The sequence below is a fragment of the Morone saxatilis genome, unplaced genomic scaffold, assembly GCF_004916995.1.
Source record: "Morone saxatilis isolate NCDOM2014 unplaced genomic scaffold, NCSU_SB_2.0 Contig4, whole genome shotgun sequence".
Classification (NCBI taxonomy): domain Eukaryota; kingdom Metazoa; phylum Chordata; class Actinopteri; family Moronidae; genus Morone; species Morone saxatilis.
Genome location: NW_023339984.1, coordinates 17,867,568 through 17,883,220, shown reverse-complemented (window position 1 = coordinate 17,883,220; position 15,653 = coordinate 17,867,568). Strand labels below are relative to the sequence as shown.

Genomic DNA, 15,653 nt, shown 5'->3' with positions numbered 1-15,653 from the left:
ACTCCTTGGCAGCATTATACTTCCTGTTTATCACACAAAGTATGATGGGAAGTGTAGTGGCAAAATTCAAAACATGTTTATCACAAATAGAAATAAGAGTGATGAAATGCACAAATATAAGCTTGACACTTAATAAAAACTGTCCTAGAATGTGTATAGTATCACTCACATGTAAACTGATGGCATTTTGGAGTCCATCTTATTTTGAAAATAACAATAGCATGAAATAACCAAAAGATGGTAATAAGTCCCAGGATTCAGTCGTAATGAAAAGTTTCAAATCAAATTCAGAAATGATGATGTTTTTGAGTCCAAACATGATGTCAAGAAATGTTGGCAATTTAATCCTTTTACAGAAAATCGTCAGTCAGAAATCAATTTATTAGATCTTTCCTTCTCTCTTCAGGAACGAAAGGGAGGAATAAAGGAGAGTTCACCAATCTTCAAGGAGTCGCAGCCTCCTCCAGCGGCAGGATTCTGATTGCTGACAGTAATAATCAGTGTGTCCAGGTACAGCCTATTCTATCTGCTCCTCTCTTCTTCATGTGGCTGTTGGAGGGTTCAGACTCGGTTTTAGGTCAAATTGAGGTTTAGGTCTAGAAGCTAAGGTATGCATTATGTCTATTATGTCTAGATTTTCTCCAACGAGGGGGAATTCAAAAGTCGCTTTGGGGTACGTGGGCGGTCGCCGGGGCAACTGCAGCGTCCCACGGGCGTGGCTGTGCACCCCAGCGGTGACGTCATCATTGCTGACTACGACAACAAGTGGGTCAGCATCTTCTCCTGTGAGGGCAAGTTCAAGGTAGGTGCACTCATGGTTTTGAGCTTGAAGGATTACTGTAAATTTGATTGATTATTTTATTTTATTTAAATTGATTAAGCCTCAGTATAGAAATATAAACTGTATTTTACCTTTTATGGACATGTTAATGCTGGTAGATTTTCTGATGCATGAAAACAAATTCAATCAAACTCTCATCTTGTGTATTTTGTTGAATGGTTGTCCCTTCTCGTTGGTTGATTTTGACATCTATCAGGCGAAGCTTGGCTCTGGTAGACTCATGGGGCCAAAGGGCGTGTCCGTGGACCAAAATGGTCATGTGATCGTGGTGGACAACAAGGCATGCACGGTCTTCATCTTCCAGCTGACCGGAAAGCTCATCACCAAGTTTGGTAGTCGAGGCAACGGTGACAAGCAATTTGCAGGTAGAACTTGTTCAAAGAAAGGTAGAGCAGCTGAAGTGTTGGATAAAGTGTAATCACAGACAGCAGTTAAAGTGAAAGTGAAAACACCTACAGTAGGGATGGGTGTATCAATCCTAGGGGATGGATACTTCAATAGTCACAAGCTACTCATTTGGTATCGATTCCTTTTATAAATGATTGATAATGCAATTATATGAACCAAAACATGGGTGGCTGCATCATTTTTAAATGTTTTTAGTTAGTTAGTTATTTAATTTTAACGTTTTCGTGCCAAACAACCCTACCCTAGATCCCTAAACATCATTACAATTTCATTTTAAGACAATTAAGGTGAGGAGGATAAAAAATTCAATAAAATAGCTAATACCATTAAACCTCCCCTGTTAATTACATTTATTATTTTTGGTATTAAATTCTTTCTGAATTGTTATGTTTGCAAATGAAGTATTAATATAAAATACATGTGCAGATCTACATACGTTTCCACAACAGAAATAAGAACATTGGATAAGGGCAGTGAACAGCAAGTGTTGAGGTGTTAGTTGAAGCACTGACACGTAACCTGTTTCTGTGTTCCTGTCCTAAAGGTCCACACTTTGCTGCAGTGAACAAAAACAACGAGATCATCGTGACTGACTTCCATAACCACTCAGTCAAGGTAAGGCCTTACTGACTGAACTGAAATGATACTTTTAGTCTAGGTGAACAGGTAGATATTGCTCCAGAACCCTCCAGAACAGGACACATTATTACAGATTCTGGTATCTTTCTCTCTCTCTGTCAGGTTTTCACCCCTGATGGGGAGCTAGTGTTGAAATTTGGCTCTAATGGCGAGGGAAACGGCCAGTTCAATGCACCCACTGGCGTGGCTGTGGACGTTAATGGGAACATCATTGTAGCTGACTGGGGGAACAGCAGAATACAGGTACGCAGTGCTTGTTGATCTCTAATGAAAAAAAGCCCATTCTTAGGAGTGTTGAAAGTTTTTGCGATCATGAAAACACATTTTTCTCTGTTCTAACATTTCCAGGTGTTTGACGGCAGTGGCTCCTTCCTCTCCTACATCAATACATCAGCGGACCCTCTCTACGGGCCGCAAGGTCTGGCTCTGACCTCAGACGGACATGTGGTGGTTGCCGACTCTGGCAACCACTGCTTCAAAGTCTACCGCTACCTACAATGATGGAGGCTTGGATGGAGAAATGAAGTGGTGAGAGAAGGGACAGTTGTGGTGGCCATTGTTGGAGTGAAAAGATACGGTGCACGATGTGAAACTCTTGGAATTATTGCATGAACCGCTGCCTGTAACAATGGAAGGAGGGATGGAGGAAGCAAAGAAGAAGAATTAGTCATCATTACATCATTATACCACAATGAAGTCAATCTAGGTTTGACATCTTTGTTGATTTTGATTAATAAAGATAAAAAACATTAGACATTAACTAGCAGAGAATAGTGGGGCAAAGACTGGTATTGGGGCTACATCCTCTTAAAGTCTAAAGAGGGATCAGGATTGTAAGCAGACATGGGGAAATGGAAAGATGGTGGATTCAAGATTTTGGCCTTGGGCAAATTTGAGAAATTCAACGGAATGGGACACAAAGTCATGCAAGGCTGGAGTATCAAAAAGTTATGCAACGACTAATTCATGATGTCGACTTCTAGAAGTCCCTCTTTCTCTGAGTATGGCATTAGTATAAAAAATGAGGAATAGATGAAATAAGGCTTTAAAAAAGAAAGGAACAAATGAAGGTTGTGAAAGACGACGATGACGAGAATGTCTTTGAAAACCACTGCTTCCTATACCAACAATGGAAGGAATAATAGATGAAGGGATCAGAATAGCATCAAAGGCACGAATGAATACATAAAGGATGGTGTTTTAGGAGAGAATGGATTGGATTGGAATTGCCTTCTTATGTTGTACGTCATTGACAAAATAATGGCCACTGAGCTAAAAGAGGTCTACGTCTTGGTTTGACATCATTTGCCACTCATTACCACAGACTTCCCCTACGGCTTTTGTACCGTAGTTTACATTCATACACTAACATCAGCTCTGACATTTGGAGGCTAACATTAGCTACCAACTCTTAGAGCTTGTTAGGTTGCCCTTGAGCAGAGCACTTAACTTTAAACTGGTCCAGCAGCAGAGGACTGTGGCTGTACAGGGAAACTCCCAGCAGTAAATGTGAAAATCTGTAAATATGACTGAAGGAATTGCACCTAACCACGCACTATTGACTCTGCGGTGGTCATTAGAAACACATTATCAGACTAAGACAATGGCCACTTTTAGCCTGTTGTCCATTGTTTGTACATTAGGATTGTCTGAAAATGGAATGTTTATTTTGTTTCTTGCCATATGCTAGTATTCTTTACAAGTCTTAAGGAACAGATTCATCAGTAGAAAACAATTGCTTGATTCTTATTCTGATTGTCTGAATGATTGATTTATTTGGTTGATTGACGCGGTAACTTGATGAGCAGCATCTATGCTTGGTTTGAGTGTTAATATATTTTTCCTGATTTGTCGCAAGGAGAAAAAAAAGTCTATAAATCTATCATATATATTTGTGAGAATACCTTTAATAATATCATGTAAAATGCTCAAATTAACAAACATATTTGGAATCTGTAACATTTTTACACACTTGTTTCTGCTCGCTGTCTCGGTAATGAAAAACAGGAGGCCGGGGAGGAAATTCTAGAATGTTTCGATTCATTCCTCAACATTGCCAAGGATTCTAGAATGCTTGAAGAGTTCCGAGAAGTGCTGTCGCTGGCTTGTACAATTCCACATGTTCTGTCATCACCCATATAGCAATGCCTCAGTGTTCTAGAAGCATGCCTCTGTAATATGTGATTGTTGACATCAAATATACCGCATTTCAGCTGTTAGCTCCCATTTTACAAACAGCTCACCAACTCCTAAGAATATTTACAGTAATGGACATGAGACAAATGTGACATTGCAAAGCATTTACAAATTACTGTTGGAAAAGTGCTATGTGATAGTGATAATCATACTAAGCATTTACATTAATTATTAAAAAGGCAAGAAAAGCATTTAAGTTACTCACATCAGCATTCAGTTGGACAGTTTTAGCCTTTATTATTAATATACAGAGAACATCTTTGTTGACTAATAGTTTGTGGTGGACATGATGTCTATCAGTCTATTTATTGAAGCAGGAAGAAAAAATAATAACAGAAATATACTTGTCACATGTTCACAACTGATTTAGTAAACTTAAGTTATTGCTTCTATTTATTTATTTATTTATTTATTTAATCATCATTCAATCTTTCTATCTTGCCATTCGATTGTGTTCCACCATGTGCATTGAAACTCTTAAGTGCCCATTATATTTCTTCTTTTTGTACATTTTGTCTGTTATGTTGAATCAAAATATGATTGTTGGTATTTGATACGTTTTATATTGACTGTTATGAGTGGACAAATCAGCGTTTAAAGTTTTATTCTGTTATTGTTTTGTCAAATGAAAGTTGCTGTGTGGGAAAATAACATCAAGCTAGCCAGTTAGCAAAAACAGTTTGTTAGCTTTGCATTTCTGATGTAGGTCCAGGTCCGGACCTTTATTTTGAAGTGTTAACACAACTTGTTGTAAGCTAACTCAATAGTTTTTGGTTATTTGTAGCCATTGGTGTCAATGCTGAATGCTAACAATGGTAGCCGTCTCTTTTACAGATAGCTAAGACATAAAATAGGAATAATAGATTAAAGTTGTCCCAAAATGTAGTTTATGTTGTCTGTTCAAGAATCTGTAAGAAGTACGTTTTCTGACTTTGTTTAAGCGCCCAATAGAGCTGCTAAATCAATATCAACCAAGAGCTGGGAGAAGATTTTTGAATTTGTTGGCACTATTGATTGTTTCAACAAAATCAGGTTGTGTTTCTTTAAATAATCTGGGCCTTTTTCAGCTGGAGAATCAGCCTTAAGTAATACATGAATGTTGTTTGGAAGTTGACATGATGGAAATGCCTTCTCAGATCTCTGATCTTGATTTGGAATTTGTTGCAAACATAAGTAAGTTAGCTAATAACCATTTCAAATAGTTCATTTGTAGACTACAACTCCATTTGAGGGAGTTTTTGTTCTGAAATCAGGAAAAAAACAAAAAAAAACAATGGGAAACTACATTTGTCAATGATGTAGCTTGGGTGTCTATCAGTGTTAGTTTGCGCCATGACATGAACAACATTGTACATCAATTTATTAATTTTTTTCCCCTCAAGTGGATATGTAGTGTGTCACTTGCCTGCTCTTTCTCTCTCTCTCTGTATTTACTATACGTTATGTCTGTTCACAGTATGGACTGTCTCTTTAACATCCACACACACTCAACACTAAAATAAAGCATTGATTCCTAAGTGGCAGCCATTTGTTGTGGTTTGCTTTTGTGAGAATGTTGCTTATTGAAAGATCTCAATGTGTTTTGATGACATTTGTATACATGCATAAGTGGCTTTGAGAACTGCCATACTGGATTTGTCATATCTACAAGCAGCATTCACTTCGACAAAGTCAACAAATAATGCCTGCACACAATCCTCCCAACCCCCACCTCTGCAGCACGCGGTAAGGTAACGTTACAATTTATTTGTAATATATGATAATAAGATAAGATCCTTTATTGATTAATTCATGTTTTGCATATTATACGTACAGACAAATAGACAAACTTGAAGAAAATGAATAATTAAAAGAAGCAACCAGACAAAATTAAAATAGCAGTATGCATATAGTACTCAAAACTAGTGTCTAATACTGTTGGCAAAGTGACAGTGGTGTGATTAGCATCAACATATACAATATTTAAGAGTAATACCATCAGCTATAACAGTGTACAGGAGAATATTATATCATTATGTGATTATACTTAGAGTTGTTATTAATAATTAATTAATAATAAACATATCTGTGGCTTCCGTTGCTGTCGTTCAGTCTGATGACAGCAGGCACAGATGACAAATCAGCAGTTGCTGATTCTGTTGGCTGAATGAATTGCCACAGCTCATTATGGAGAGGTTAAGAGGGCTTATCGAGGATGGAACATGCAAATAAGTTCTGTTTATTTTCCACATACATATATGACACACACCTATGTCAACGATATACAACAATGTTCTGATAGGACAGCAGCGTATGGTTGGTGAACTGTAACTGTGAGGCACAGAGCACCTTTATACTCAGGTTTCTTTCTACAAATGTTCTGCACTTTAAGTTATAAGTTGTAAGTTATATGTTATATTTTAGTTATATTTTAAATTGATTATTTTTTAAATTATTATGTTCTTACTGTTCTACTTGTGTGTTACCTCAGGGAGTAGGACAAAATAAGATTTTCATTGTGTGTACTAGCCTTTTATATTAGGCTATGTTTTCCTTTGGATTCGAAAATCTAACATTGTACTTGTAGGTATTTCGTAATTTGGGTTTTTAATTAACATAAACACATTTTACACACAGTAAAATATGATTTTATTTTATTTTCATTGTCATTCATTTTCATAGTCCAGTGTGCCTTTGTGAAAAACAACCCTATGTTCAGAAAATAAAGATAACAAAGAGATATAAGCTTTGTATCCGGTAGGCTATATTTAATCATTTGAAAAGCATGTATGAGATCTGTAAATCTGGGATTATTTCAGTTATTACTTATTAAGAAGTAATGTAAATCAACATTAAATATGTCCATTGTCCTCCTCCTGTGTCTCCAGGCTCATTGATTTAATATACCTGTGTGGGATGAATAAAGGTGGGAGCATTACTGTGGACCTTTTGCATATTGCAAACGTGAAGTATAATTTCGGATACTTTTATTGTAAATTGACCCTTCCTAAGCCCCGCCCTTTTTCTGTGTTTCAAAAACAGTAGAGAAAGCCTCGGTCAGAACCTCAGTCAACTATCTCCTTTCCTCGACTTAGATATGCTATGTGCTAGGCTAATCTATGTTGAAAAGACAACCACATTTAGAAGATGGTTAAAAGATAAAAATCACACATAGCTGCATCATAAGTTAGCTAATGTTTGCTAAACACTAGCTAATCTACATCAATCGTTAGCTGGCTAGTTGGCTGGTTAGTTAGCTAGTTAGCCAGTTTTTGGTCACAGAACAAAACACTATCTAACTAGCTAACTAATCTCTATTAATTGTTAGCTATGTAGTTATATCTTATAGCTAATTTTAGCAAAATGGACGCTTTACTATATGTTACTTATGTCTTTCAACCATCTTCAAAATTTTATGAGCCTAGTACATAGCATATGGCCGATGTTCTAAAAAGGACGGGACGTGTTTTTAATCACAAATATTCACTGCCAATAAAACTAATAAAACCCCCTTATCACTGGGTATCTTCCCGGCATCATGTATGAGCATCTTATGTTTGCATGATCTTGTACAACTAAAAGCGCATTAAAAAACACACATTTACAAATAAACATTGTGAAATTCTGTCATGGAAAACAGTGATATTACATTACATATACAGTAATATTGTTCACAATTAAATCAATCTAAAACACAAGATAAGTTGATTAAGTGTAATGGGTGCCTTCAATAGGCTACATCAACCCATTAAGATGAATATTTGACTGGATTCAAATTACTTAGGAGCAAAGAGGTGTGTATTCAAATCTGATAGTATCATTCAGCCGAGACAACACCTGTTTCCTCTGTGAGTGTGAGCCTGTATTGCTATCTATGTGAGCACCAGAGACTGCTCATTGTGGACATGTCTGCATTGTGAGGTCAATTTGGCAGGTCCACACTGGTTAAAGGACTTTTATAAGTTTAAGGCTGGGTTACGATTATAATTAGGTTTAGGTTTGGGAAAGGTCTTTGGGGATATATATTTTAAAAAGTCAGGCTTGACATTTAATCACCATAAAAATATACTCCAGCAAATATATATAATATTTTAGAAATTCCCCTGAAAGTCTTACCAACCACCCACAACACACTTGAAATCACCCAGAACAGGTGACTATTAACAGATACAACAAATAAAAACACAATAAAATACTATACAATAAAGCTATAACATACATAACAATAAAATTTAATTTACTATCTTTCCAACATCTTAAAAGAGCACTCTACTGATTTTTTTTTACTCACATAACATTGTAACAAGTTATATAACAGGTCTGAAAAACTTCAAACTCCCAGATTAACAAACGTGCTGACAGTTTGAGAGGGGTCAGAGCACCTGATTAATTGCCCAATCAAAAACAATCAACTGGCTATTAGACAACCAGATGAATTCTGGCATGTCAGACATCTTGGTCAAGATCGATAACAAAATGAACTTATTTTAATATCACTGTGCTGTGATAGAAAAGAACTTGGCTGCAGGACAGACCATATTGTAGAAAAGCCGATCAAAAGGTGTCGTTAAAGTTAACACAATGTAAACAATTAATAAAAATGCCCGGCTTCAGCAGCCACTCTTGCCATCACCTACCAAAAACCCACGCTACTTCCCATGGAGGCTTTTTGACTGGGGTGGCATAAGTGTGACACTGACTTATGCAGGGGTGGCATGAAGTATGTGTATCAGCTTTCCAGTCATTCCCAATTGATGCAATTCCAATACAATTTAGGACCCCAGTATGCAGAAATTCTGCATGGTCTTTGCCCAAAACTGCATGGGATTAGCATGAAGTGGGTTTCCATTCAGATTTCTTGAGTTCAGAGGTCAAGGGATCCTTTTGAAATCCACCAGTGCCCTTCTGGACACGCCCCTTCTAACTGCAACAACAGTGCAACCACTTTGTAGCCACCCAAAAACATCCCAGAAACCATCTGAACAACCGATGCGCCATACCAACTACAAAGAATACCATAGCAACCGTCCTTGTTCCACTCTCGCCATGCATCCAAATTGCATCTGGATTTTTGCGAAAAGTTGCAGCATTTAAATGCAGCCATTTTGACCCTCAATAACACAAAAACAAATCTATATTCTGAATCTCATATGTTATCCAATTATTAAAATGTCTGATAATGTCTGATATATTTCCCAAATCCAGTCCATGTATTTACTGGTTGTTTTATCAGAAACAAGACAATTTCCCTGCCCTGTGTAGATACAGCACAAATAACACCAAACTGCAGGGCAGATTAAAAAAGCATACAAACGTCATCACCAAACAGCCATCTCTATCGCTTAGCAGTGATGAGTTGTCTATAGCAATGCAAACAACATACCCAACTAACCACAACCACAGCACTCCTGTTATGGCTGTGATGGTTTGGAAAGCTCTCTGCTTTGTTGGGTCAACTCGCTCCTTTTTCCCACTTCCTTCCCCTGGCCCTGGACGAATCAGAGCACAGACTGTAGAAAGGCTGCAAAAAGATACAACTATTAAGGAGAAGACCAAAGTACAGAAGAAAGGGACGGTGGGGAAGGAAGTAATGTACCCAGTGGCAAAACCCATCATTACAAAGCTCAGCAGCCAAACACACGCAATGCTGATGTGTCTGATCCAGACCCCACGTGTATTTTTCAGCTGAAGATAGATGATGGGGTGAACAACAGCCAGGTATCGCTCTACACAGGTCAGAGCGTGAAGAAAGGTCTCTCCATAGAAAACAAATGATGTTGTATAGATTCCTGCCATTGTCATTTCCCCAAAGTCAGCATATCTGCCATAAAAGTAGCAGAAGCACCCCAAGATCCAGATCATCTGCATGGCAGCCATGTGGTAGGTGAAGATATCGGAGTGGCTTATTGTAAAGGAGCGCTGCTGTCGCCATTGTTGTTGACCAAAGTAGAAGACGAGGGTGCAGAGAGGGAGGAGGAGGACAATTTTAAAGGCAGTAATGGCGCAGTCAATGTCTGTGACAAATGTGTAGTTGGAGCAGTAGTAGAGTAGAACATTGCTGGAATTATCTGACATATCTGTATGTAGTCGTATGCCTGAGGGGAAAAAGAAATTAAAGTTAGACAGGAGGCACAGAGAAAGGGAAAAGAGAGACATTGAGACACTAGTTATATTTCATGCTGATTCTGGAAGTATTCTTCCCCACTGGTAGCTCCCATTTGATCTATACAATGCTTCCTTAACATAGAACAATGGTCCAAGCTACCTTCCACTTCTTCAGATAGATGGTCCTAAATATTACACACTGGACCTTTAATGCTGAGTGACTGGCTTATAGGTAGTGTCTCTGGTTTTCTGAATATATGGCTTGTACAATTGCAAAGAACCAGATATTTTCTAACACAGTTGTTCATCTTTTATACTTATGATTCAACTTCAGAGTTTCAGGTACAGCATATGTTTGTGAAAGCTCCACCTATTACTCAGGGCACGCAGAATAACTCACAGAAGAGCTTTTTCCTCTGTGGTATGCGTATGCTTATCCCTACAACCTACCTAAATGAAAACAAATGTACTATTATCAATTGCAATCAGTATTTCAAGGACTTAAATTTTTTGGCTGCCAGACTGCTTTGATGGTAGAGAATCACCAAATCTTTAAGGTAACAGTTATTCTTTGTCCAATGTACCTGGATTATTTTTTACAACAGGGCATTCTTTTTGAAAATTAGTATAGTGACAGGAACAGAGTGTCACCCACTGATTGCTTGAGTTCTCAAAATGCACCAATCTGCAACTTCTAATAACGAGGCATTTAAGGGTTAAATCAGCACCCAAATGAAACATCACAAATAATATTTCATAATAATAAATTTAAGGTTTAACAATCATCTACCCAACCCAGTAAAAGATGTCTTCAAGACAAGAACTTTGATTTTTTATTCCCTTAAGTTTAACACAAATATCTGTATTTTCTGCTCTGTTTACATGTACACATTCAAAACAGGCTTGCTACTTAACTTTGAATGCACTTGAGGGGAATTATCAATTTATTTAGTTAATTTCAAAATTTTTCACATTTACTTAAGTAAATAAGTTCGATCAGTATTTCTACTTCCACCGGAGTCTTTTTGAATAATCCTAAATCTGTACTTCTACTTGAGTAAAGTGGGTGTGCATTATCACCTGTGTCACTTAAATAGTCCCAATATTGTTGCTGGTGTTTAGACATTTAACTTAAATTAAGCAGGGTCTAAATTAGATAGCAGGTCTTGTTTTACTCAGCTTGGTGTAGCACATGTTTTTGACAATAATAATCAGGTCCAAATAAGAGGTGGGCTGGAAAACACAAACTTTGGAAACATGATATATTGTGATAGTTTCAAACTGGAAAACCTAACAAGTGTGGAAATAAACAAGACCAACTTATTTGTGGAAAATGGGACATTAGGAAACTAATTTTAGAAATATTAACTAATATTAATAATATTAACATCTTTTTTAAAGAACACCCACCTTGTTAGTGTTTGTTTCCGATTGTCTGCGTCTCCAAACTCACTGACTGCTGACGCCAAATAGACTATGCATAAGTATGCTGGTGATGCTCATATGTCAGACAGCAGCAGGATTGTGGGTTCTTTGCATGATGTACAAATACACAAATTCAAATTATATTCCCATATCTGTAGTTATACTTCAGTCCATCCTATCTGAGATGATGCAAAGGACCTGCAAAGAAAGACAGGTGTTTTATCTATCAGTGATTCCCAACATGGGTGTTCACGAGGCCTTCTAGATTTTAAGGTGTGTCAGCAAACATACACAGTAGGCCTATATCTCAGCATTTGGTTCAGTGAAGAAAAGTAAATGTCCAAGAGTACAACATCAGGGACATGAAAAAACTTTGTCAAAAAAGAAACCTATTCAAATTTATAAAATAATAAAAAAAATACATAATACAGACAGTATACACTTCTCTTTTTTGACAGTTCTCTTTAATTGACAATCACATATACATGAATATAGGGGATACATTTTTTTAAATAATTTTACATTCTTTATCTTAAACTTAATCTTAAATGTAACATGTTAAGTTCAATCAAATAAAAAATCTGAAAATCGAAAAACAATAAAATAAGAAAAAGTAAAATATATGAAACAAATAACAAAATAGAATCTGTGTAAGATGTTTTCCTTATCCCTCTACAGTGCAGAGTGTAATTTAAATGTTTACATACTTTTTTTCCTCTAAAATGTATTTTACTATGTTATTTAATCAGATTAGATCACAGTTTATTCCCCTAAAAGACGTAATCTTAAATCGCACAGTTAGATTTAATTTAATTTGTGATTCACAATGCTCTAATGAAATCTTCATCCTTAATCAGTGTTTATAGCCTGGTAGTTTTCCTGCTCTGTGTAGAAACAGCAGAGGTAACACCAGACTGCCGGGCAAAGTCAACCACAATAAAGATGACCCCATTACACACACGATGTCGGTCAGCTTTGAAGTGTTCAACTTTTCGCTAACCAGGATTCCCACAAACCTCAATGACAGTGCTCCCATTATGGCCGTGATCGTGTGGAAAGCCCTCTGCTTTGTTTGGTCAACACGCTCTCTGCTGCCCACTTCCCCTGGCACTGGACGAATCAGAACACAGAGAACAGAGAGGCTGCAGAAAGCGACGACAATTAAAGAAAAGACCAAGAAGCAGGAAGCTGCATAGTTAGGGAAAGATTTGCTTAACACTTTGGACAGAACCAGTGATCCAAAGCAAAGTAACCAAACACACCCAATGCTGACATTTCTGATCCTGACCCCGCCCACTTGTCTGAGCCCCAGGTAGGTGACGGGGTGAGCAACAGCCAGGTAGCGCTCCACACAGGTGAGGAGGTGAAACAGAGTCTGTCCGGGTGAGGTGATGTAGAAGATGTCCATCCCCACCAATTCTATACTTTGAATATCTGTTAAGGCCCCATAACAGTAAAAGCAACACCCCAAGATACTGATCACCTCCAGGATGACCACGTTGTAGGTGAAGATGTCAGAGTGGCTCGTCCTCGCTGCTGCTGAACCAGAGCCCTGTCCCCATCGTCGGTAGCCCATGTAAAGGACGAGGATGAAGAGCGGCAGAAGGAACACATTGGTGACGGAGAAGGCTGTGAAGATGAAAATGCTAGGTCTGGATTCTGAGCAAACGTTGAGCAACAGGTGGAGGGCAGAATCAGAGGAGTTGAAGGAGGAGTTGGCTGACATCTCCATGAGTCTGCAGGCCTAAAGATGTAGAGAAAGAATACACATTTGTGTCAATGTGAGATTGTGGAATGGCATTTGTAATAAGTAGGGCTGTCCCCGAGAAAATATTTTTTAGTTTGAATGTGACAACTTTATGGTTGTTTGATTATATTTTGTTGTTGTTAAGGTTTCCATCAATTCTGGTAAGAATTTTTCACAAAAACAGTCGAATATCAGATGCAAAAGTGTGTTTTAAAGATTAACAAAAGATTTTCCTAGTTGATTAGTAGTTAGTCGTCAAATGTTAATGATATTATTTGAATGATTGAAATATATAGATTTTAACAGACAATAACTGAAAAAAGCAGTAATGATTCTGAATTTAGAATAACTGGCAAGGAGGCCAAACATTTAGTTAATTTATTTTACAGTATAATATCACAGAAGTCTTACTGTTGAAAAAACTGAATAAATAACCTCCAGATTCACGAAAGCAAATACTGACAGACTTTTGATTTATACTGTTACGTACAAATGAACTCACTCCTCTCCTCCAACAGAACGTGCCGTGTATCCAGCCCTCCAAAGGACTGAGACTGTATTCGTTCCCGGTGTCAGCCCGGCTCTGTTGCCCCACTCTGGCTAAACTTCCAGCCTCACTCACCAGCAGTCGAAAGCTTGGGGTGTACAAAAAAATCTCCCCTGCTAATTTAAGTTTGCAATCTGGGCACAGTCAGCTGATAGATAATACAATTTATCTTTCTTCTTTGTTTGTCTTTTCTATTAAAAGACTAAACACCCTCTCACGTACAAAAAATGTAAACAAATCCAGAACCCACATATTTAGGATTTAAAATATCCTATCAAACTATACATGAAGCTGTTATTTTATTGAAAAATATGTTTGTCTGAACATTAATTATTATATCGCTCTCACCTTGCCAGCAATGTTTTCTGATTGTTCTTCTCCAATGCGCCAATCCTCTAATCCACACCAACTGCACTTAACTGATGTCTGTTTGATACTTCAATACTTGTGTGTAAGGGTTTTTTCAATGTGTCACGATGATGGATGACAAGATTTTGCATATTGCAATATCAATGAATGATTTAAATTATATAGTGTGCTGTGACCCTGTGCTTGCTCCATCTGTAACCTCAGCAGTCAGCATTTTCATAGTGGCCAAAGATTCCTACACCCAAAGGATTTCTATAAAATCCAGACCAGGCCTCTTATTGGGACCTGCTTTTATTTGTCAAAACATGTAGCTACACCAAGCTAGTAAACGAGACCTGCTTCTAATTGGGACCCTGCTTTTAATTTAAGTTTAAAGGTCTAAACACCAGCAACAATTTGGCAAGTATTTACTTATTGGAGATGATTAAAATAAAATATTAGAATGCAGTTTATGTAACTTCACAGGTCACAAACCATTTTAGTGGTTTTATGCTCCTGAATTTACATCATTAGTCTTTTAACAAATAAAAAACGATATTAACTGACAGTCTCTAGATAAACTTTCTAAATGACACTGGCATGTTCACAGAGCCAAACTGAGAAAACACAGGTGTTCTGATTTGAATAAGCAGCAGACTGAGTTCACGGGTCATTTGAATCCTGTCAAACACTAAATGAAGCATAAGCTTGTCTCTGCATGTGCATCTTATTACTTGGTAACACTAGGAATATAGATGTGATCACTTTCTGTGTCAGTGACCCTGGTTTCGCAGATTCACTGACATATTTTACATTTTCACAATGAAGAAAAGCATTCAGAAGTATGATTGCAAATACATAAATACAACCTTTTAAATGAAAGATGAGAATGTATCTTCATATTTTGTGTAGCTCATTCCATTTGTACACAGCATAGTATTTAAATCGGGTATCCTTTCCAGGATGTGTGCGGCTTGGAAATTGTTAATTTAAGGCTGACATTTATATGGGTTGATTAGAAACTGCTATATTTATTAGAAAACTTTGCAGAAAAGCCTCAGAATTGAGTTTCAATGAGCTGATGATTATCCATAAAATCTGCCATTAGCCTTTGAGCAAGGTGCTGGATCATATTATCAGCACTGGCGTTCTGCATCCGACCCTGCGCTCTGACCTCGCTGCGATTAAATAATGAGACAGCAACAATTTCTATTCTGCCCTAGTAAATGAGTGATGATGTTTTTTTCCATATGCCCACAACCACTGTTTGCATAAACACATGATGTGTGTGCTAATAGTACATTATACAAAAAAATCCCCACACATCAGTCAATGACTTTGAAGACACCGGAGAAGGATATATATATATATATATATATTAAAGATAAAAAATTTACAGTTAATTAATGTGCAAAAGT

At 37.3% G+C, this 15,653-nt stretch overlaps 1 protein-coding gene across 1 annotated transcript in view; it reads left to right on the top strand.

Annotated features, from left to right (window-relative positions):
- The window catches only part of LOC118337761 (tripartite motif-containing protein 2-like), a 17,441-nt gene extending 11,849 nt beyond the window's left edge, over positions 1-5,592 (top strand). Inside the window, exons 9-14 of the mRNA XM_035674865.1 lie at positions 407-510; positions 635-802; positions 1,038-1,206; positions 1,794-1,864; positions 1,991-2,131; positions 2,237-5,592. Coding sequence (XP_035530758.1) covers positions 407-510; positions 635-802; positions 1,038-1,206; positions 1,794-1,864; positions 1,991-2,131; positions 2,237-2,389 — 806 coding nt within the window. The 3' untranslated portion in view covers positions 2,390-5,592. The remainder of the gene's footprint in view (positions 1-406; positions 511-634; positions 803-1,037; positions 1,207-1,793; positions 1,865-1,990; positions 2,132-2,236) is intronic.
- Positions 5,593-15,653: the final 10,061 nt, after the last annotated feature.